Raw genomic sequence first — 24016 nt, 5'->3', positions numbered from 1 at the left:
CTGGTTTATGCTTTTAGATGCTTGTTTAAGAAAGGAGATGCACTTATGACTTCTAGTGACTAGTAGTTCTCTTGAATACCTATGTTGAATACCCTTCCTGTAAGTCGCTTTGGATAAAAGCGTCTGCTAAATGACTGTAATGTAATGTAATGTAATTTAGTATATAGACAAGATTTATAGTTTGATCCTAATTTGCTCATTTTGGATGCTGCTCCATTTCCATTGGTTTTATCTGTGGATGTAAAGTAATTTTGAGATTCTCCCATATAAATGTAAAGGAGCATTGAAACGACAATATGTTGTATGTATTACACTCTTCGGCTAAATTAACTTAAATAACTGAAAATACAAATATCGACCAATTGTTGTCAAAACTAATCAATGTTTTTCTTAAACCTGCCTGAGCTGACAGACTTAAGTCCAGATTATTGACTCTGCCTCTAGTAGGAGAGCAGTAATATATATATATATATATATATATATAGAAAAGGCACTGACTCAAATATCCAAAGTGATGAATGTGTTGACAGCTTTATATCTGAGCCGTGAGCATTGCGTTAACCCGCTGCTCAGCCAGCTCGCTCCCTGCCTCCTTTAACACAGATCCATCACGCACACACACACATCACACACATGTACGACACGTGTGACAGTCTGCACACATGCTCATGTTAATATCAGGCAGAAATTGTGAGATAAGTGAGAAATACTAGCCTGCCCCATCCACTTCCATTCCTCCACCATTGCTGGTCGCCATCTTGTCCGGTGAACCGCGCAGGCGCAGTGAAGTGTTCACATAACAAACGTTAGGTGGCAATATAGCTTCATCGTTGTGCTTTAAAATAAGTCCTAATAATAACTGTGCTAAATATGACAGGTGTTTACAGAGAGAAACACCGGATTTACCCATGACACGCTTTGTTGAGGATAAAGAAGTACATTTTGTTTAAGGGGTGAAATGCGGGATAGGAACTAAAGTCCGTCGGCAGCGGTTTCCCAGGGGACTGCTGATGAAGGCGCACCGCGTGTGCGTCGAAGATAGCGGCCCGTGTCCGTGGTTGAAATAGTTTTGTTTACAAAATGGATGAATTTAAAGCCTGTAACCTGGACTACTTTCCAGAAAACATTTTAATTGACGTGTTGTCGTATCTGAGCGTACGAGAGCTGGTCAGAGCCGGAAGGTAAGAGGGGATTGAACTAAACCGACTATATTTAACCAGTTATTCGTCTTGTGATATAAAACTCCGTGCCAGTTCTGTCTTTACCGTCACATGATGAAGTTATTTGTTGTATTTTTGCGGTGTCATTTAGAGTGTGTAAGAGGTGGAAACGGCTTGTGAAAGACCAAAGGCTGTGGAGATTTGTCGATCTGACTGCATGGAAAGGGGTAAGGATGTTACTAGCGATGTAGTGTCACCCCTTCTCTTTCTGTGTGTCTTTCCATACAGGGCACTACTTGTTTTATTTGGGGAACATAGCCACATGGTGCAACACTGCTCAACACATACAATTGAAAAGCATATGTAGCCTACCAATAACACTTGAACCAGTAGCAATGACTTTACCACTTTCGTTCAGAGCTCAACTTCCTTTCTTTGAAAACCAAAAGCCCTGAACATTTGTGTCATCAGGAACTCACAATAACACTTTGACAGTTGCATCAAGTCAATGACAGGTCTGAATGCTACGATCCTAGAAAACAAAAACAGAAAATATTAGAATCAGAGGACTCTTATAAATGTGTCCAGGTCTTAAAAACACTCATTGTCTCAATAATACTTGCCCTTTATTTTACTACTAGATAGAAGAAAAACGTTTATGTTGTCATTTGGTATTATGCACCTTGCATGTCTTTACATATCTATTATTTATTTCTATAATTCATCTCTTTTATGATTTTTTATTTGCCATTTTAATTTGCATCACAATGATCCATTGTTTTTTTCCTTTTCATTGTTTTGAAGCACTTATGAAAAAAAAGACTCAATGTATAAAATGTGCCATGCAAATAAACTTGTCTTGCCATTATCCCCTGTTGAAGTAAATGCTATTGCATATAGGTTCTGTATGTCTGTAAAATTGTTGACAGAAACTGTCTCTTTGGCCTCCCATTCCCCCACCCTAAACACATACATGGACTGTCCATTGTTTGTTAGGTGACATCCCGCATACTCTGGCTCCTGCTGCGTCAGTACCTGGGTTGTGGACTAAGGTGCCTACGACTGCGTGGGTTGCTGCTTTCTGCCAGAGGGGGCACCTTTCTATCTGAGTCATGGCTCAAAGCTTTGTCGACAAAGTGCCCTCGCCTAAGTAAGCTCTATCTTCTGCACGCAGACTTGAGAAGCCTTCCGAGTTGCCAGCTCCTACCTAAGTCTTTGCAGGTGCTGGAGCTGCGTGGCTGTGAGCTGCCTCGTGAATTTTTCAACCAGACTCCCACTTCCCCTTCTGGTTCCCAGGAAAGGGCAGAAGCCACATCCAGTGTTGGTGCTCAACAACAAGGAAGGCATCGAAAAGGAAAAGGGATTGGCTCTCCATCAGGGATTGGTATTGGGCGGTTAGTCCTTAACAATGTGCCCTCTTTCACGGACCAGCATCTGCAGAGTCTGACATCATGGGAGAGGCTCAGTCGTTTGGAGCTCCGCGACACCTTTCGTGTGACTGCTAACGGGCTCAGGAGCTCTGCTGCCAAGGAGGGCGTTTGTGGGGTGGAGGGCCTTTCCAGGCTCAAGTTTCTGGAAATAGGCATCACTGGGCGGCAAGGTTATCAGTTACAGATGGCCTCCCTCGGCCTTGGGGCAGGATGGCTCGGACTGGAGGAACTGAGTCTGGGGGGCAAAGAGGTGGGGCCCGGCTTGCTGTGTGCCAGCCGCCTGAAGGACCTGAAGTGTCTGTGCCTGTGGGCCTGCACACTCAGCGAGATGCAGATAGTGCGGAGCTGCAGGATGCTCCGAGGGCTCAGCCGGATGGAGTTTTTGGATGTGACCTTCCAGCCTCGGCAGTGTCCACCAGCTGTGGAGGGGGAGGGTGGTGGTAGTGGAGATGAGCAGGACAATGAGGAAGCTGCAGGAGGAGACAACAGTAATGATGAGAACAGGACACTAGACATGAACGATCCTATTCCAAGTTTGCGTCGCTCACTGGCTGTCCTGCTGCCATCCTGCACACTCGTTTTCACCAACTGCTCTGTTCAGATCAGTGCAGACTAAATGAGGTCTTGACTACTGTCCAATATAGATACAAGTCCCTTTCACTCAGCCATTTATCATTTTATGTAGTTATGGAGACAATGAATGACATCATATTATTGTAACTATACCCAGCCCTCATTGTTACAAGATATCAAGAATTCATCAGAGCCAGATCCGGATGTGAATCAAATGTTCAGACCTTATATTTAAAAAATTGCAAATACTGGAGAAATCGGAGTAAACTCTATTGAAATACTCCACCATGCCCTCTTTTTCAAGCTTTTAAGACCCTTATTCTCCTAAATATGCTTTTTATCTGCCAACCTCAACAGCCTTAGTAGGAAAACGGTTTTCAGCTGTGCTTTTAAAGAAGTTTGGTTTCTAAATTAGCAAAATGTTACATATGATTCAGGGCCATACCTTTTTAACATGCATTTATGTCCTTAATATTGGTTTTGACAGGATACTTTCTAACCATATTTCTTGAAACTTGAATCAATCTTACTTTAAATGGTGCTATATATTGTGATATAGGAAATATGTACTTTTTATGGATGAAATAACCAGGAAGGATGTCTATAGGCTATTTCAGAAAATAAAAAACACCATAATACCTAATTAAGGTACTTCATCAAATTGATGAAAAATCCTCTTGCCACAAAGCAATCTTGCTCTTTCATTTGCAGCATTGCCTCAAAGACCCCACACATTTTGAAGTTGGAGCTACCACATTACACTGTGTGGAAAAAAAATATCTGAAGGAAGAAACATTTATATTGTCTCGTGGTATATATTGTGTCCAACCTTTAAGGTTGATCAGTGGGCTGTCTCGCTTACAAATGTTTTTCAACATACTCTCTCAAACTCAGTCCAAATAAAAAAACAAAACTATGGAGCTTTCACAGCTAGACTATAAAAAGACGCAAGCAGGTGTCAGTTACATCAGATAACTGAAGCATGCTGCTACCACCTGTTTCCTGTTCCTTCACTCCTTTTCAGCATTGTAAACATTCAGAAATTATAGATGTTACAAGCAGGTTTTTGACTTTTGGTGTTACGGAAAAACAGCACAACATATTTAAATTTATCTTCATCAATTCCCAATTCTTTCTTGCTTTCTCTTTTTCTTTCATTTTAGATTTTTAGAAATCATGAAATAAAAAAATGTAGTTGTAAATGTCTGTTTATTGTAATAATTACATGCAATATCTGTGTCATTGACGTGAATTGTATTTCATCAAGCCAACGATTATAATTTTAACCTTCTTAAAATAATAAATGAAAATGAGTTTGAATAAACCTTATTTTGAACAAATACATCTTAAAGTTTAATTTGTCTTTTTTGTTGTTGTATTGTATTAGTCAATTGCATCATTCGATAAAAAAATGAATTAAAGATCTCTGTTTTGAGTGACAGAACCACTTCTTGTGAAACCATGGAATCAACAAGCTTATAGATATCGACTTAACTCAATATATACAAATGAACAGCATTTGCTGCTTCTGAATTAGTAAATACGTATGATATGTTTAACAATGTTAAGCTGTCATTAAGCTTCATTTTTGATTATCTTGGTGACACTTATATGATCTGCAACAAAAGGATGTTATCAGTGTTGAAACAATTAGTTAATTTATCAAATAGTTGATTGGCAGAAAATGTGTATAGTGAGTTAATTGTGTCAGTCACATTCACCATGCTTTGTTTGGCTTTCAGCTTCTGTAAGGTGTGTTTTTCTTTATCTCTGTATTTCATATCATTGTAAATATAATATCTTTTGACTTTTTATTGGACATACAGTACCAGTCAAAAGTTTGGACACACCTTCTCATTCAACTACTTTGAAGAATCTAAAATATAAAACATATTCTGGTTTGTTGAGCATTTGTTTGTTGACCACATAATGTGTTCCTTCATAGTTTGGATGTCTTCAATAATAATCTACAATGTAGAAAAAAATAAAAAAATAAATAAAAACCATTGAATGAGAAGGTGTGTCCAAACCTTTGACTGGTACTGTACAACAAAATTTAAAACGTCATCTTGACTTCTGAGAAATATTTGCCATTTAATTGAAATAATAGTGAACAAACCGGCAGATATTTAATAATGATCATTTTGTCACTAATAATAACATCACCTCTTTCTAAGAAACGGCACAACAGGCTTTTAAGATATTTAAATATACTTGTCCAGGCTGTTAAAAAAAAGCAACAGAAAGACACCCAGAAGACAGCAGCCATTACTGATGACGCGTAGGAAATGAGGGCGGGTCTACGTCTGGCTAGCGTGGCCTCGACCAATCACAGGCGTTCTCTCGTAACAATCGTGGCCAATGGGAGCCCTTTCTGTAGAGCACACCGACCAATCACGTCCGAGAAGGGCAGCTTTTGAAAACGTTGGCGGCCGGGGAAGTTCAAAATATTAACATTGGGCTTTCTCTACTGAAAACCTTATACTACAACTCTTCACTACGATGCAGGTAACTATTGTTTTCTAATGTTGGATAGAGGAATAAGACTGAGTAACACATGAGTTCACCGAACAGTTCGTATAAGCGTTAATTACATTGCTTTAATAGAACACAGAGCTTGGCTAGCTGAGTTAGCTACCGTTAGCATTGAGTCTGCTAGCTTTATAAGCTAACAAAGCATGGTGCTGAGTTATAACAACACGTACGAACAAACATCATACATGGCAAGGTGATTTAAACTGAAGTCACCCGTGGTTTAGTCTGTCGTCCATGCATTACACCCGACATTATGTCATGGTGCCTCCCCAAACAGTGGCCTCCTGAAGCTAAGTTATGTTAGCATTGTTAGCCACAGGGGGCACTGGATGCAGCTCAGATCAAACAAGTCTGTGACTGATGATGTGACAATTATTCAGCGTTAAAGCTTTGATGTTAAGTTATTTAGTGCATTGTAAACGATGCTTGCAACATATCAGAAAAAAAATAATGTGACACCACAAAGAAACCCCAAAATGGCTTCTCTGGTAAACACAAGTTGTTCCAAGCAAATACACATTGAGGAGAAAGTCACAGGGGAAGAAGAAGCTGAGCCCTAACACAATGACTCAGCTTTGAGTCATCATTCTGGTTTAATAAAGGTGGCACAGACCTGCAGCCGCAAGTAAAAGTCTGTTGCCAAAAAATAAATAAAATCAAGGGGAATAGTTTCTGACCTTCGAGAAAAGACACAAAAGCTCCAATGTATTGTCAGTTAATGTGAGTTTTATGTATTTCTTTACAGAATAAGGAGAATTATGAGCCCAGGGGTTTCCAGCGACCGGTAAGATTTAATAATTGTAAAAAGATGTTTGGATTTGACGTCTGTGTTTAAGCAACATTTGATTACCAACAATTGTTAAACCACAGACAAATAAGAATGCAAGCATTGGCATGGGTATCAAACAATATTGGATACTATTATTAGCTGAAAAAAAAGTCAACATTGATGCATTTCTAAATCTGCGTTTGCTTCTTAATACCAGTTTGCGACCCCAAGCATGATGGCAGGCCCACAGCGTGTTCAGGTGAAGCCACGAACAGAGATGGACAAAAATGCAGTCACAGGTATTATTACCCTCCTCACATACAGATGGCAGTCAGACCCCTCAAGAAATGGGCTTGTTTTGATTGCATTATTATTTCATCACCAGGCCCTGGGAGGGAGTGTCTTGGTGCATCCTCCAGTACAGCCTCAAAGTAAGTAAACCCTCTTGTACTCCTCGAGTCGTGTATTGGTTGCCAGTTCTGTTTTTTGTTATGCTTTCATACAGGGATGAACTAAATTTTGACTTTCAAAGCTTCTGTTGATTATCGAATGAAGCTTTTAATGACGTTGTTGCCTTAAAAAAGGGGGAAGAAATAGATTTAGGTACTGTGGTTGTATACAAACAGACAGATTATATGTGAATATTTTGTTAGATAGTGACATTTTGTGAATTTAGTAATTATTGCATCTATCTTTTTTCAATCAATTTTGACTTTTGGACTTAAAATGCTTAGTAGTATTGGAAATATTTGGGAAACAGAGTTGAAAACAATTCTACGCAGCCATAACTGTAATCTGCAAATAGTATTATACTATTAACATTACTGTACCTAATCTCTATCTCAAATTTGCAAAACTACCGGGTTTAAACACAATGATTAGTAACAGAGGGGAAAAAAGCTTTGCAGCATTCAAGGTTACGAATTTTCAAAGCTTCCAACAATTTGCTGCAGCCCTACTTTCATACATTTAAATGTTAAACATGATAATATCGATCTTTTTACTCCATCAGGAAAGTCTCCATCGATGACTTTGACATCGGTCGGCCACTTGGGAAGGGCAAATTCGGTAATGTCTACCTTGCTAGGGTGAAGAAGCTGCAGTCGATTGTGGCGCTGAAGGTGTTGTTCAAGTCCCAGATGGAGAAGGAGGGTGTAGAGCATCAACTCAGGAGGGAGATTGAGATTCAGGCACATCTCAAGTGAGTATTCTGAAAAACATTTTCATAATTTCAACAGCATATTGACCTTCCTCAAACTAACCGTGGCATAAGGAGTACATAATAGGCTTTCATTCTGGGAAAATGTCCCTGTGTACAACTATGCTAACAATTACAGGAACATTTATCATCTTTGAAGAATTATTTGTAGGTTGGATTTGCTTTGAGCTACATGAAAACATTGGCTCACTAGGTTCTGCATTAACCAAACATTCTCTGCGTATAAGCATTTTGTTTTAAAAATGGAATAAGGCATTTTTTCAACTTCGATATAATCAACATCTCACATAGGAATCTTGATTTCATCCTATGAACATGCTAACTTTAAAAATAATCTGATTTCTCCTCAGACACCCCAACATTTTGCGCTTCTACAATTATTTCCATGACCGAAAGAGGGTCTTCTTGGTGCTCGAGTACGCCCCGCGCGGTGAAATGTACAAGGAGCTGCAGAGATGTGGAAGATTTGACGACCAGCGTACTGCCACAGTAAGAGCTTCTGCTGCTTTCATAAGATAACCTTTTATTTGTGCTATTATTTATTTGGTCAATTAACCTATTTTATTAATTGTAATAGTAATCAGCAAATCCTCACTGTAACATGTGCTCGAACAGCAGTTTGACTGCTGTTGATTATATCTACAATCTTATTTTAATTGTATTGAACAACTTTTTATTATCCAGTACATGGAGGAGATATCTGATGCACTGATGTATTGCCATGAGAAGAAAGTGATTCATCGGGACATCAAGCCAGAGAATCTGCTTCTCGGCTATCGTGGAGAGCTGAAAATTGCAGATTTTGGTTGGTCCGTCCATGCGCCATCTCTCAGGTGAGGAACTTAAGAGCTAGTAAGGCGTCACTGTGTTCTGTCAGAACGGCTTGATATTACTGAATCATGTCACATGAACATACTTGTTGCTGCCCTGCTGCTTGCCCTACTCACCTCTTTGCTCTAAACCCATCCAGACGTCGTACAATGTGCGGGACGCTGGACTACCTCCCTCCAGAGATGATTGAGGGCCACACCCACAGTGAGAAGGTGGACCTGTGGTGCATCGGGGTCCTCTGCTACGAGTGCTTGGTCGGAAACCCACCGTTTGAAACTGCCAGCCATTCAGAGACATACAAAAGAATTATGAAGGTTGGTGTTGGATGTCTAATGCCTCATTTCCACTGAATTGTTGGAAATGTTGAACTTATCATTTGGGTCCATATCTGTTCTGTTGAGTCACAGTCTTGGCTATGATTAACTGATATTAAATTAATCCTTTAAAACTTCTTATTTTCATTGATTTCGGGAAACCTTTGATAAAAATAAATGTTTCAAACCATGAATAGCATACCAAACCATGTGCTGATTATCGTTATGCACCAGACATCAAGCAATAACTGTTTAAAAATAAACAACTTTCAATGAGCCGATCCAAAGGATTTAAACATTTTAAGATAATTTCAAGTTGTGCATCCCTAATGAAGAGAAGCACAATCACAATGTGCCTTACATCTCTGAAACATGCATTAAATATGTTTCTGAAAGTCTTGAATCTCAATAAATGTCATAGTTTCTCCTTCACCACTAATTTTTTCACATTTCATTCATAAATACTATCTTACTGCTTGCAGGTGGATTTGAAGTTCCCCAAGAACATCTCAGATGGTGCACGGGACCTGATCACCAAGCTGCTACGCCACAGCCCCATCGATCGTCTTTCACTACAGAGTGTCATTGATCACCCATGGGTGCGCACCAACTCCCGCCGAGTCCTACCACCCATCTGCCCCGCCAAGAAATCCTGAGCTCCTGCCTGCTTACCTCCCACTGAGGGGTGTTTTATCTGTCCTTCTCAAGAGACTCTGGGCCAGCATGTTTTGGTTTCACTGCCATGGGCTTCAAGCTGCCATTATTCTGGCACATTTTATGATGGGTATGAATGCGTACCTACTTTTTTATATTGTACAGTGTGATGTCTTTATCTATGTCTAGTATGTTGCCTAGAGGTGTTTTGTGTTTTTATTCCCATTTCTTCTCTGACACTTTTTTTAAATGGACACAGCTCTATTTTGAATTTCTTTATCCAACGGTGTTGACACCAAAGTACTACTGTTAGACTGATTAAAGCTGACTGTGTTCTCCAATAGTTTAAGATGAGGTGTTTGAGGGTTGGGGGTGGAAAGCATGTTTTATTTTCCCTCAAACTATACTTTAAATTTCTAATAAATATTATAAAATAATTTGTGGACATTTAATGAATAATTGATTGTGTGAATGTTTTGGCCACCTTGCAAACCCCAAAAGTTTATCATAACATAAGATAAAGACATGCCGGCAATAACCTTGGAAAGTTATGAAATGACCTCAGTGGCCATTTGATTCAAAACATTTTGGAGCCGTAATTAATATTGTATCCACCCTATCTACATAATTGACATACTGACTCTTCTGAATAATCATGGTCATAGTTACAATCACGTAGGTGTTAATTCTTAAAGCTACCTGACTACACCGACACAATACGGTAGCGTGGCCGAGCGGTCTAAGGCGCTGGATTAAGGCTCCAGTCTCTTCGGGGGCGTGGGTTCGAATCCCACCGCTGCCATCATCTTTTACCCTCTCTCAAATATTGCCCGTCTGTTTCCATTGAATGGGTGTTTAAATACAGGTTATCCGATTGACTATATGTTTTGTCCAGGAAGTGTGGATATTTATTTAGGCATTCAAGCCACTAGAGGGCCCCAAATGAACACAACACTGTTGAATCAACAGTCAGGTGTCCCAGAGAAACTGGCAACTAACTAGTATTCGTATGTGTGGCTATCCTTCCTAGTTATATGTAGCGTTAGATAATTTAAAATAAATCCTTTCAACGACATTTCTTTATAATTATTTGGGCCAGTTAAGTGTTATTTTTGAAAATCTTATTTTTTAAAATAAAACCTCAAACTGCACACATTCACAAAAACCCCCCAATATTTTAAATATCACATAATGATTTCATGTGTGATCCTAACCAAACACAAACTGTTGTTAAGCAGATTTATAAAAACACATGTAGACTTTTATTTTGGTAACAAACAAAGAAGTTCCGGTTCACTGGTTTCTACTTCCGGGTCAAACCTGAATCGAACTTCACAACAGAAGCCCGGCGCGTTGAAGGCGGATATCACCGACGTGTCGTCATTGCTGACTTATCTGTAATCAACCCAACCCACGCTCACCGTTTTCACGCAGACATGGCCGGTTTACCGCCCGGAGACCCGCAGCTAGTCTCCATGATCGTCAACCACTTAAAGACACAGGGGCTCTTCGACCAGTTCAGGAGGGACTGCCTGGCAGACGTGGACACAAAGGTACAGTCAGAAAACATCCAGAACATTTCATCTTTGATTGTTGTGTCTGATATCTGTGTAAAGACACCACATAGACTGTTAAATGTGATGTTAATGCATCACATTTAACAGTTAATCACCTTCAGGGGTATTGTGGAGGGGTTGGCATGACTGAGTTATTAGTTTGGGTCAATATAGAAACTGCAAAATCAACCAATTTTTCACTTTTTATTAAAACCCAAATTGTAGGAGAGTATTGCAAACTGAGCCTGTACTGTACTGTACTTGCAATGAAGGTGAATAGTGCAGATAATACCAATACATGTTGTTATTACACCAAATATGGAATTATTCATTATTTATATAGGCTATGCATGAACAAGTTACTTTAGTTTGATAAAAAAGTAATTCACTATCAAAGGACATTTATCCCACATAGTGATGATACTCATGTTTGAGGTAAAGTAGACCCCAGAGAGGTGAACGCCTCGTTAGACATCTCTTGTAAACAAACTGGATTTCTGTTATTTGGTGGGTTAACGTCAGACTGATCAAATTGTGACACAAACAAAAAGAAAATGACAGAAAAGGACAACATGAGTTTAGATGCTTGTTGTATTTTAAGGTTTGTAATTTTGCAGCTGACTCAAGTTTGATGTTAAAACAACACAGACACTAAACTAAATACTTTCATCCTACAATAAAATTAATTTAATTAAACCAGTGGCTGCTTCAGAAGATAGGCTAACCACTTATACTTACATAATATGCACTAAAGTGGAGGTACTTAGTAATAACGCTGTGATAATTTTCTTTTCTTTTTTTCTTGCAGCCAGCTTACTTGAACCTGAAACAAAGAGTGGACAACTTTGTCTCAAATCACCTTTCTAACCACACATGGAGCCCTCATCTGAACAAGAACCAGCTGAGAAACAACATCAGGCAACTTGTGCTGCAGTAAGTGAGAATGGAGCAAAGTCTCCTTTCCACCCTCTGTTGTTAATCTCTGCTTAACTAATAGTCCGGCATCGGAAAGTACTTTATACCTTTTCAATAATTGCTGTCTTTTTGTTTTTGTTTATGCTGTTTTAGAGCTAGTTTTCCGTAAAAGGAAACCCAAAGTAAAATCAGACTGTTCCTCTTAGATCTGGGATGCTGGAGCAGGGAGTGGACAGGATCGTGGCCCAAGTGGTGGATCCCAAAATCAACCATACCTTCAGGCCGCAGGTGGAGAGGGTGGTGCGGGAATTTCTGTCACCTGGCAGCTGCTCCGAGGAGCCGCTGCCACCGCTGCCTCCAACAGAGACCAAACCAGACATCAGCATTCCTGAGCAAGGTACAACGTTTCTGATCCCTTCATCAGCCACCACAAACTGAATGATTCATTTCTCCTAAATGTTAAAATAAACAGTGTTTGGCTTACGCTCACCTAGTTAACATTACATTTTTACAGCCTCGTCGTCTGCTCCAGCTACCACGTCTGCCAGCGACGCCATGTCCATCCTGGACACCATAACCTCTCTCAACCAGGAGGCCAGCGTCAGGGCCAGCTCGGATAAAGGACGTAGAGGCCAAGATGAGCCCATGCAGCTGGTGGAGGAAGGCGAGCAGGACATGAGTTTTAGTGATGAAGGAGACAGCCAACATGACGGGAGGATACTGGAAGAGGGAGAGGAGCTGGCAGCAGAAGTCCAGGCGTTGGAAGTGAAGACGGAGGACACTCAGGAACACATGGATCTGGGAAAAGAGGGGTTAATAGAGGAGGTGAAGATGGAGGAAGATGAGTCAGGAGCTCAGGAGCAGACAGAAGAGGAGAAAGAAAGAGCCGCCGGCCAAACAACAGGAAAACCAACGGAAGAGAAGCAGGATGATGATCTGCTGAAATCTACGAGTCAGGCCAAGCAGAAAGCCAGAGAGAGGATAAAGGAAGGTGAGCCGTTGTACCATCACCTGCTTTATGCGCTTTTAGAATATTCTTGATAAAACTACATGTGACATTTCAGGAATGTAAATGCTTTTTTCATATGGTACACACGGAACTAAAGATCACGCAGAAATGATTTCCGACAGAAAACTAATAGTTGAAGTCAAAATTTCCGGATTTGCTGCGTTTCTTTATGTCTTTTGTATATTTTATATTTTTGGTTCTTCAATGGTTTGACAGTTTTAAGCAATTTTGAAGAAGTCATCTTGGGAAATTGTGATGAGCATTTTCAGGATATTCAGATTTGTTTAAAAAAACAACTCAAGGATTAAATTAAAAAAAATAACTGACAGATGAATAGATAATGAAAAGGGTTATTGCAGAACTAAAGATTATTAATGCCATGGTTTCGACCTCATCCGGGCAGGTTTTGTATGCGGCAAACATCGGTAAACCTAACATTATACATACATTATACATTATACTGTACTTGAGCTACATTACAATGGATTATATTAAAATATATTATTTTTTTGTGAATATTTGAACCACTGTTTTCTTTTTCTCCTGAAAAGCAATTTAAGAGTGTTAGTATAACAAATACAGAATTCATATACAAGCCATACACACGTATGAAAACTACAACGCTCACTTTGATATGTTAGTGTTTCTTTTCAGGTAGTGAAAAAAAAATTCAAGATACTGATGTGTCTTTTCTCTGCAGAATACTTTCTGGAGGACTCTGACCTTGACGGCCTGAGTGACATCACAGTGAGCTCCGTCCACACCAGCGACCTGTCGTCATTCGAGGAACAAAGTGAAGACGATGAGCTGCAGTCTGATTCTTCTGAGGAGGGGGAACTTCCATCAGGTGGTCTCAACTTTTTCAAACTCATTTTTTAACAGTTTACTGTATCATTAAGTGTGAAATTATCTCTATCTATAACCATAGATAATTAACTTTCAACTCTGCTCTGTCGGATTATAATATTTTCCTGTGTGTTTTTTCTTTTTTTTTCTCCAGATCAAGATGAGGGAGCAGAAAAGAAAGCCAGTGGAGACACAGAAGAGCGTAAACCTCGCCGCAAGGCTTACGTTCATAAGCCCTTCCTCTACTCCCGTTACTATAGCGACTCAGATGATGAAATCACTGTGGAAGAACGTCGTAGAAGTGCGGTGAGTTGTATGAATGTTTACACTAAAGGTACAGCATTAGCAGGGCTTTAATTCTATTTATAGATAAATCATCTTTATGATCCTTTGTTTTATTTAATGGCTTTTGTCATTGCTGCCTCTGTTCGCAACTGTGTTCTCATAGGCAAAGGACAAAGAGGAAAGGCTGCTCAAGAGACAGCAGAACAGAGAGCGAATGGAAGAGAAGCGTAAGCAGAAAGCAGCGCAGGTTGAAGAACAAGGTATTTTCTGTCTGTCATGTGTGAGCCGCCTGCTGTCAACTACTTTCATATTTGTGGGCTTTGTTTTTTTTTTGTCACCTGCTGGTTTTGTTGCCTGTTTCGTTTCTCGCTGGTCAAGAGACACGAAGATTGTAAAAAATCTGTAAATTGCAGTGTGTGAGGTCCAGTTTGTCAAGTCAAACTGGCTGCATGTTGTCATTGCGGCTGTGGCGTAGTGGAGGGTCGGTGGTTCGAATCCGGGGTCGGTGGTTCGAGTCGATCGTGTCCTTGGGCAAGACACTTAACCCCAAGTTGCTCCCGAAGTGGACTGGATGTTGCATGAATGTTAGTTAGAGTCTGATGGTGGCACCTTGCATGGTAGCCTGTCATCAGTGTGTGAATGGGTGAATGATATGTAATATACTACTGATTGTAAGTCACTTTGGATAAAAGCGTCTGCTAAATGACTGTAATGTAACGTAGTGTAATTGTTCACATCTTAAAAAAATCTTCAAAATAGTCTTGTTTACTCTCAGCTGTCGTGTCATTTACCAGATTCTGTTTCCTACACAGATCACAAAAAACAAAAGAGCGGAGACTCAGCTGGGCTGGACGGCCCCAGAGCCAAAGAGGCTCGCAAAGAAAGAAAAGTTCTGGAGAAAAAAATGGCTCTTAACAGGAAGAGGAAGTTAGACTCAAGGTGAGTAATCAAAGGCTGTGATGCAAACTCACGCAGCTGCTGCTTAACACAATATCCATATGTTTAGATATACAAAAATCTATAAATATAAATATATTCATCAATTTCACTCTTCAGGAAAGAGGGAGATGTTTCAAGCAAAAAGAGAGGAGAAGCAGAAGGATCCAAGAAGGCGGTATGTGAAAGCCATCACGAATAAAACAGATTTCATAGCTAACAGGTTTGTCTTTTGATTGGTGAGTTGTAACAAGCATTTCTCTGTTTTGTCCTTTTAATAATTAGGAAGTGAAATCTACAGCTTCAAAGCCCCCACAACCGAAATTGATAAGAAATATGTCAGAATCAGCATTGTCTGATGAGAGGCACAGAAGGACGAGCGGCAGCGTCTCAGAAGACTCCAGTGAAACCAAAAAGCTGTCTGAAAAAGGCCGGACCCACTCCTTCATCCTGGAGTTGGAGCAGGGTTCCCAAGAGGGTCTCAAACAGCGCACAGTTGGGAAATTTGATCGGTTTTCCCGAAGAGAACTTCACTTTAAAGAACGCAAAGAGAAAGAACGCAGCTTGTCAGATGAACACGCCAAACTCAAACAAAAGCAGGAGAAAAAATCTGAACATCCGGCGGATGAATCTCAGCAGAAGGAAGGTGCTGCTGTTAAAGTGACCTCTGAGGAGAAAGGTGAGAAGAAGTTTAAGATTAAAAGTGAGAAGAAGACGGCTGCAACCACAAGAGAAGGAAAGTCGTCTCTGTCAGAAGGTGTGGCAGACGAGGGTCCTAAAGATGCTACTGTCAAGAAGTCAAAAGCTCCATCTGTGGAGACTGTCAAAGCAGAGAAGGACAAAAATAGGGAAAAGGAGAAAGATAAGGATAAGAGCAAAGAAAAGGCCAAAGGAGAGAAAACATCAGCAAAAAGTGATTTCAAGCAGCTGCTCCGTCTTGATTCTGCCTGCTCATCCGAGGACCGGCCTGACATGGAGCCCGGGGCCGACAGCATCAAGAAGAAGGATAAACACTCCAAGGAAGTCCTGAAAAGGTCAAAGAGCCACAGTGAGGATAGGACAGGAGACAAACCCAAATCTAAAACTGACAGTAAAGACAGCGAGAAGGAAAAGACGAAAGCAGATCAAGACCAGAAATCCAACAAGTCCAGCTCTGAAATTGACAAAGAGCCAAAAAAAGCAAAGCCAATAGATAAAGGAAGAATCCTGGAAAAATCAAAATCAAAATCCAAAGAGGAAACAAAGACGTTATTGTTATCAAAGCCGGATAGTAAAGTTCAGAGTTCAGAAGTCAAAAGTGCAGGAGGCGCTTCCATCGGCAAACCTGAGACAACAAAGGAGAAAAAGAAAGAGGGAAATGCAAAGGAACAGCGGAAAGTCTCAGAGGAACCTCTCCTTGAGAAATCCGATAATAAGAATGCCAAGAAAAAAACTGAAAAAAAGGATAAAGCCCCAGAGAAGAAAGATGATAGCCAAGAGGAGAAGAAAACGCCCCGAGAAGACAAACTGGAAAAGTCTGATAAATCTTCAAAGTCGTCAGTTTCCTCACTTGACGCAGAGGAGCAGCCGAAGAAACGCTCTCTCCTCCAAGACACGAGCACCGACTCCGACCCCGTCACCACCACCGTCGCCAGCTCCTTCTCCGACGACACATGTGACGCACTAAGCGACATCACCCCTGAGCCACCGGAGGGCGAAACGGAGTCGCAGCTGAGCGAGACGCCAGCTCTGCCGGCCGAGGCCGACGCTCTGCTGGCTCTCATGGACGTTTGTGCCTCAGAAGAGGCGAGACTTCCTCCTGAGAGCAGTCGGGAGGATGCGAAGCCCGAGATGACTCTGCAGGACGCTGATTTGAAGATGAAAGAGGCCGCTCTGACTCTGCTCTCCATGGATCCCGAAAGTACAGTGTCCTCCGCCCTAATTTGCCAAGACGCCAGGAAAGACCCAGATGTGAACCAGACTTCCCCTCAACTGATTGAAACCACTGCAGCTGAAGAAGAGAAGCCTCCTATGGATGTGCAAACAGCTGCTGAAGCTGAGTTTACAGCCTCGGAGCCGTCACCTGTTGCATCTCAACAAACTGTCGATGAAAAACCAAACACGTCAGGTAAATACAAACAGATGGTAAAATGTGTGTATTATCCGTTACCTAAACATGTCAGAATGTTTCCTTAAACAGAAATGTATCTCTCTTACAGATGCGTCTGCAAAATCAGAGAAAGAAATGGATGTGGCAAAAAAAATGTCTGAGTCTCTGGCTCCACAGGTAAAACAAATACATGTCACATTCATTAGATTAAATTGCCTTTGTTCTGTTTACGGATAAAGACATTGTTCATTCGGCTTTTAATTAACCTTTTTGGACTATTTCACCAGTCCCTGTGAGCTTCTTTGAATCGCAAATATAAAATTCTATATATATATATATAATTCGTGCAAAAGTAGCATTTATCTAAAGTGTTATTTAGAAAAGGTGTGGAAAAACATTCTTCTGTCTTCTACATAGGAGGAGGACACCACCTCAAATGACCGTCAGGCTCTTTTAAATGAAGATGAAGCCAAATGTGCAGAGATTGCTCCTGAATCACAGCCAGATGGAAACACGGCACCGCCAGCAGCAGCTGGCGAAGAAGGTAAAATTTTCTTTTCTCCCATTAAAGCTTAAATTCAGATCTTCTCTCTCGTGTTTTGAACTACACAATTATAATTTATTTTGATATCCAATGTGAAGTTTGTGGTTTGATGAAAGACATTTTCATTGGCCTAGCATCAACCTTTCCACTTTCTATAATATTGCAGCTGCTGGTGCTGTTGTGTCGGACGCTGAAGTGGAAGGGAACACAGATAAAAGCACAATTGCAGTTGCTTCTGAAACCACTGAACCAGGCTCAGAAATGACCACTAAACAAGGTGCGTGCTTGAAAACATTATTTTTTAAATGAACAATATGGGTTTTCTTTGACTGTTAACTCCTGTAACACCCTGTCGCTACTTTAGAGCAAACTGAGCCAGAGGCTACAGACACAAAGACGAGCCCAAAGGTGAGATAACATTTATGATTTACAAATTCGAATTGTTCACTTTCTTAATATTGTCACGCCATACTAAACCTCAAAGTCATCTCTCTTTAAAAACTAGGCAGAGGAAGGGGCATCTGAGGACAACCAGGCCAAGATGGACGTAGATAACCGTAAGTCCTTACTTTAATCTAAATGAAATTAAAACCCTCTTAATATTTTAAGTGCATAGGTAGTATTTTTTAACCCTACTTCTTCTTTTCCCCACTAGGTGAAGCTGAGAGTAAGACAGTGGAGGAAGAAAATGCTGCAACGGAGAAGAGTGATCCACAACCTGTAAGTGTTCAACCTCAGTCATGCTCACTTACAGGTTGTTTACATCTAAACAAAGTGTAACATTAGTACCTAGCATCTCTCTGATCTATATCTCCTGTGTGCACACTGTATATGTATTATGCTTCTTTTTTGAGCTTTGTATCTTATAAATTATGTTTAGATGGAACAAACTGTCCCGCAGAAGACAGAGGAGATCAAAGAAAGTGGATCTGAGAGTCAGTCCAAGCTGGTCAAACAAATCAGTGAGTTGTGACTTTTTATGAAAATCCCTCTGCTGCTAACAACAAGATATTTACAGTTTGAAAAGTAACGCTGTCCATTGAGGATGGAAGAAAAGCTTGATGCACCTTCAGGAAGCTGAAACTGGGACTGAATATTTTTCACATTATGTTTTTTCTTATTCCTCCACTGTAGAAGTCAGTCCTTTTTCAGTTCATTTCAGTCATTGATACTTGTTTGTGTTGCTCAGGTAATGTCTCCAGTGCAGACAGCCAGGAAAATGAGAAGGGATCAGATCTGTCAGAAAAGGTAACGACACACTCTTACATGTTTGATAGTTGTACGTGTTGATACAGGACCCTTCCCTCTGTGATAACACTTTTTTGTGATGTAGGAAGAGAAGACGGAGGGACGAGGAAGACGTAAACGGAAGCTGTCCACTCAGAAAGCTGCAGCAGTGAAAGAATCTGGTGAGATTTTCATTTCGACATTTCAAGATTCAACGATTAACTTGATTTGTCAAAGTTTGTGAAAATGTAAAATTGTCATTTCATTGGAAAACTATTATTAATCAGTTAGCTGAAGAAGGTATAGTTAGTAAAAAACATTAACAATTATGGATTAAATTATTGCATTTACAGTTTAACTGCCTTAGAATGAGTTTCGACAGATGGTTATTATTTTATTCTTTATCTTTTCATTTTATGAAATAATGTGTTTTGTGTTTCTGAAACTGATCAGGTGACGAGAGGGATGAAAAGGAAAGTAAAGAGCAACCGTCTGCTGAGGTAAATACAGCCTATTTCATAAAAAAATCATGTAATTGTAAAATTTGTGGGGTTTTGAAAATCTTATAAAATACACAAATGACTGCAGAAATCATTTTTTTTTCCGTGTTTTTATTTGATATCTGTATCTATTGATTTACTTATGTACTTTTTTTTACCTTAAGGAGAAGGTTGTGGAGGTCAGAACACCACGCAGGGGTCGGTCATCCAAAACCACAGTGGAGGCAGAGAAGGACCAACCTAAAGAGCCTGAGACATTAGAGGAAACTTCAAGCTGCTCAGAAAAACATTCAGAAGTTGCTGCCAAAGAGGCCACTGCTGGTAAAATTTAGAAAACACAAATGTTGTTTGAGCTATTTAATAAGTGCTGCAGAGTGAAATAATTTAAGAGTCTTGACTCTGTTTTCTGAGATGTTGCTATTATTTTTTTGAACCTCAGATAATCAGAAGAAGGATGAGAAGCAGGACAAGGAGAGCACCGAAACAGAAGAGGTACGTTAACAAACCTCCAACATGTACATACATGTTAAGATACTTCCCTTTAGACAACTTAACATTACCATGTTTATTACTTTATGTGACATTGTGAGTTAGCTGTTGAAAAAATAGTCACCACACATGATGATTGAATTCTGTCTGTAGACACAATGCATGATAGTTTGTAGAGGACATTGAGTGCATTGTACTGTATCTTGTGTTTTTTAAGTGTGTTTTTTTTCTTCACAAAAACTCTGTAGAGAACTGAGGAGGAAAGTGGACCAAAGAAAATCGCACAGCAAGGAAGTGAAGTCAATCCACCGTCTCCTGTTCCAGAAGACACTGAAGCTGCAGGCGGCTCGGACTCTAAAGAGACCACTGACACACGTAGGTTTATTTTGAATTCCATCTTGTTTTTGGTTTCCTCTGTCTTTAAATGTCTCAAAGAACTGTGCACTCTATAAATGGTGAACAACATTAGAAAGAGATGTGGCTACATGTCTTTCAGAGCATGCATTACAAACTCGAAGACTAAGAGAGCCTCAACAGCTTATTGGTGCATTTAATAACATGATGTTTTATTAAACAAGATTTATTTTGGTCCCGTCACTGTTAACAGATTGTAAATTAGTATTAATGAGTGATTTGGCAATGAGAGTTGACACAAGGGAAGGCTGGCAGCTTTGCTATGATGAGGTTGACATCACAAAATATTTTTTTGGGGTGGTTGGTTTTTATTATTTTTGATGATATTTCTATTCCAGGTAAACCAGCAATGAAGAGGAAGAGATCAGAGGAAATGGAGGAATCTGTGGAGGTGAGATTTGTTGTCCTGGTCTGCAATTCCACCAGTTAAATTTGTATTAATTAGTGTCTTGATGTGTATTAAACTAGAATTTATAATTCTACAGGCTGAAGAGGAGGTAAAGAAGGACGACAGTCAACAGGAACAAAGTGATCAACAACCTGATAGTGGTGGTAAGAAAACACTCACGCACTTTAAACATTACTGTGCAGGTTCTTCAATACTGCATCTAAAACACACAAAATTATTATTATTCCTTAATATTATTTTGAAACTTATACTGCAGTTTGGTATGATAAAACTGTTTCTCATCTCAGTGATGATTCATATGTGCCTAACTTGTTATTAAAATACTTTTTTTACATCGAAGAACTGATTCAACTCCAGTGAAGTGTCTTAGCATAACATATTGATGATGATGATGATGATGATAATATGCAACCTTTCATCATCTTGCCCACAGATAAAAAGGACAAAAACTGCAGAAGTGTCTTAATAACATATTGATGATGAGAATGATGAGGATAAAAAGGAGGACGATGATGGTGAGAAAGAGGAGGAAGAAAAAGGAACCGCAACCAGAGCGACCACGCGGGCAGCATCTCGCCTGGAGGCTGAACGGTAATTCAACAGCTGAACCACAATAACAACAATGATACTAATATAAATGTACCAGCGGAAAATGTATCCCTGTGATATCAAGACGGCTTATTATTGTGGACCAATAATTCATACTTTACTGGAACTTCATTATTTGGTAAAAAAAAAAAAAAGTAACAGCAAGTATTTCAAATGTGATCAGACCAATTCAATCTTAAAAATGTGGTTAATGACAAAACACAGGAATACCTGCAGATACAATCAGACACTTATTCATATTTGTTATGGAGTCACAGTTTTAAACACAGTCCCAGTTATGAGACGCTGTCATCCTCTGTGGTGATGAATGAGCCTCTGTTTGATTTACGGCTGAATATTTGCACTCTGAAGCACCCAGCAGGCAACATCACTGTCACATCCTATTAAATTAAAGCACGGGCGAAGATTTAGCACTACAGCAACAGCTGTTGTTCCACATTTGTTTTTACTGCTCCTCAGAAACAAGCCAAGTAAACCATCCACCCGGGCGAGTCGACAGAACGGTAAAGAGGAGACCGCAGCTGGCACACGGTGAGTTTGTCTCATTGACGTTCAAGCTTAAAGGGGAATCCGACCAAAACTGGCCGCCGGGTCGCTGCTCTGTGAAAAACAACATTTTACCAAAAGCTTTTCCCGGAATGGCCAACCAGCCGACTTAATGCACACATTCTCACTGTGTCAGAACCTCTGCACATTCTGGATTAGTATTTTTAAGATATTAGTAAGATGTTTGAAACACAATCTGACCCAGTGTGTGCACTTTTTGGAATAAGATGAAAGGAATCCTGTGCTTAATCCCCAGATGTGGTCACCGCACTCCTTGCACGACTTTTGATCCTTTTTAAAATGGAAGCAACAAGTTTCATTAGATATAATGGAAAAGTTTTCAAAATGGTTTTAGAAACGTTGAATATCCAGTTTGTGTAAATCTCCCCGTCTCCTCAACAAATGTACCTCATAAATCCCTATATATTTAAGGGAAGAGACTTGATGATTAATTTATATTACTACAGCAGTCAAAGGTCTTTAGAAAAACTATATATATCTGTGAGAAAATGCATTTTACTAGCTTTCTTAATTTTTCTCTGGGATTTTCCTTGTTCCTTTTAATTGTGCTCATTTATAGTTTCCAAGGAGCTTTTGTCAGAAATGTTCCCTTATTTTGTTTCTGAACTTGAACTGTCTTTTGAAAAATGTGTTTCATGCACGTTTTTCTCTATTTAAGGGGAATGTGGACACGCCAAGTTCACTTGCATGTAGTAAAGGAGTACTTGTTATTGCAGCACTTTTCATGAATAACTCTTGAATTAACAAAGACAAGGTTTCACACCACCTAAATATGACACTTTGGACAAACGAGCTGACACTTGTTCCTTGTTTCCCTCCTGCAGCGGGACGAGGGGCCAGGCAGCAGCGGCGGCGGCGAAGGGGGGCCGTAAACGGGAGGCCAGCCCCCCTGCGGTGCGAACGCGGGGAGGACAGAAATCAGAGGAGCCCCCTTCCAAGAGAGCCAAACGCTAAAACCTCAGACGGCGGTGGACTGATTCACCGCAGCAGCAGCGTTTTCTCTGCACTCCATATTCAAGTCAGTCTTGTTATCGGGGGGGGTTAAAGAGCCGCTACAGTTGGTTAGAACGTAAAGCTGTTTCTGCTTCATTTACTGTAGATATTGAAAAGCTCTGGATAGTATTATGTTCTCTCTCCTCTGATGGTCGAGTGTAGGAATCCTTCTACTGCACTACACCCATATGGTTTGGATCATTCCATCATCCCTCCGTTTATTCAGTAATGCCCAGTGAATCAGAGTATTTCTGCCCAATCAAAGGCCTAACGTGCAGCCGAGTCGTGCTTTGAGATAAAGAGGGTGAATTGAAATTAAGAGGCCAGAGTGTCTCAGTTCCTGCTGAGACTGTAAATCCGAACACTTGTTCATAGAAATCACTGTGAAGCATCTCAACATTTATTGTGAATTTTATTTTTCAATATTCATTCTGTGAATGAAAAGGAGTTTTCCTCCCACTGTTTTTGCTTTTATACTTAGTATTCAGAAGGTTTGGGAAGTTTTGTTTTTTAAATAACAGCAGTATTCTTCACGGACAGGAAAAACTTGAAGTTTCTTTATAAACTGTATTATCTTCATAACATATTTGTAACAACATGTAATGCAGACAAATAACTGTTTCTAAATGAGGGTAATCTAGTGATTTGTATTGTTTTAGAGTTAACTGTTTATCAATACAACGGTGTTAGATATCTTGCCTGTTTTTCATAAATGTAAAAATACTGAATATTGCTTCCTTTTTTTCATTGTTTCAAGCAACCTCAGGTTCTTACTTATGGTCATGTTATGAATTTTTGTTTCAATTTTTGAAAAGTCAAATTATTACTACTAATTTCCTATCATTTGCTTCTGAAGTGACATCTGACTTTTAAATATTTAGACTGGTGGTAAATCTATAGATCAATGGTTAAAACATTTACACATTTTAATTTCCAGTAAATACTTAGATGATTGTCACTTTTTACCACATCTGAAGAAAACTAAACAGTTTATTGTCTTCAGATGATGCATAGCAGTTTAAAACTGTGTTGCTTTAGTTTTTTTGTGAAACTCTTAAGAATCTTAAATGTTTGTTTATGAAAAGATAAAATAGTGCCCAGGGCAGAATATCCAGATTTGTATTAATTAATTTATGCTTTGAA

General features: G+C 39.8%; 3 protein-coding genes and 1 non-coding gene across 4 annotated transcripts; all 4 read left to right on the top strand.

Annotated features, from left to right (window-relative positions):
* The first annotated feature begins 718 nt into the window (after positions 1–718).
* Positions 719–4456, top strand: LOC129089972 (F-box/LRR-repeat protein 12-like). Its single transcript, XM_054597418.1, has 3 exons — positions 719–1181; positions 1312–1387; positions 2157–4456. Exons 1-3 carry the CDS (start codon positions 1081–1083, stop codon positions 3204–3206), a joined length of 1227 nt encoding a protein of 408 aa, XP_054453393.1. The 5' UTR covers positions 719–1080; the 3' UTR covers positions 3207–4456.
* Positions 4457–5554: 1098 nt separating this feature from the next.
* aurkb (aurora kinase B) lies at positions 5555–9881 on the top strand. The gene is made up of 9 exons (XM_054597662.1): positions 5555–5671; positions 6444–6482; positions 6685–6766; positions 6853–6898; positions 7480–7668; positions 8037–8175; positions 8371–8519; positions 8657–8831; positions 9314–9881. Exons 1-9 carry the CDS (start codon positions 5666–5668, stop codon positions 9485–9487), a joined length of 999 nt encoding a protein of 332 aa, XP_054453637.1. The 5' UTR covers positions 5555–5665; the 3' UTR covers positions 9488–9881.
* Positions 9882–10205: 324 nt separating this feature from the next.
* trnal-aag (transfer RNA leucine (anticodon AAG)) lies at positions 10206–10287 on the top strand. The gene has a single exon. It is a non-coding gene; the product is annotated as a tRNA-Leu (tRNA).
* A 510-nt stretch (positions 10288–10797) lies between these two features.
* bod1l1 (biorientation of chromosomes in cell division 1-like 1) lies at positions 10798–21181 on the top strand. Its single transcript, XM_054597130.1, has 26 exons — positions 10798–11038; positions 11850–11974; positions 12163–12353; positions 12471–12947; positions 13666–13812; positions 13966–14117; positions 14260–14356; positions 14909–15035; positions 15153–15210; positions 15318–17139; positions 17231–17298; positions 17539–17665; positions 17832–17942; positions 18030–18073; positions 18171–18222; positions 18321–18385; positions 18546–18627; positions 18855–18913; positions 18999–19074; positions 19346–19392; positions 19557–19713; positions 19832–19884; positions 20130–20256; positions 20634–20686; positions 20781–20847; positions 21138–21181. Exons 1-26 carry the CDS (start codon positions 10922–10924, stop codon positions 21179–21181), a joined length of 4545 nt encoding a protein of 1514 aa, XP_054453105.1. The 5' UTR covers positions 10798–10921.
* The last annotated feature ends 2835 nt before the right edge of the window (positions 21182–24016 follow it).

This window comes from Anoplopoma fimbria, chromosome 4 (assembly GCF_027596085.1).
Source record: "Anoplopoma fimbria isolate UVic2021 breed Golden Eagle Sablefish chromosome 4, Afim_UVic_2022, whole genome shotgun sequence".
NCBI lineage: Eukaryota > Metazoa > Chordata > Actinopteri > Perciformes > Anoplopomatidae > Anoplopoma > Anoplopoma fimbria.
The sequence above is the reverse complement of the archived record's forward strand: the minus strand, read 5'-3'. Positions and strand labels throughout refer to the sequence as shown.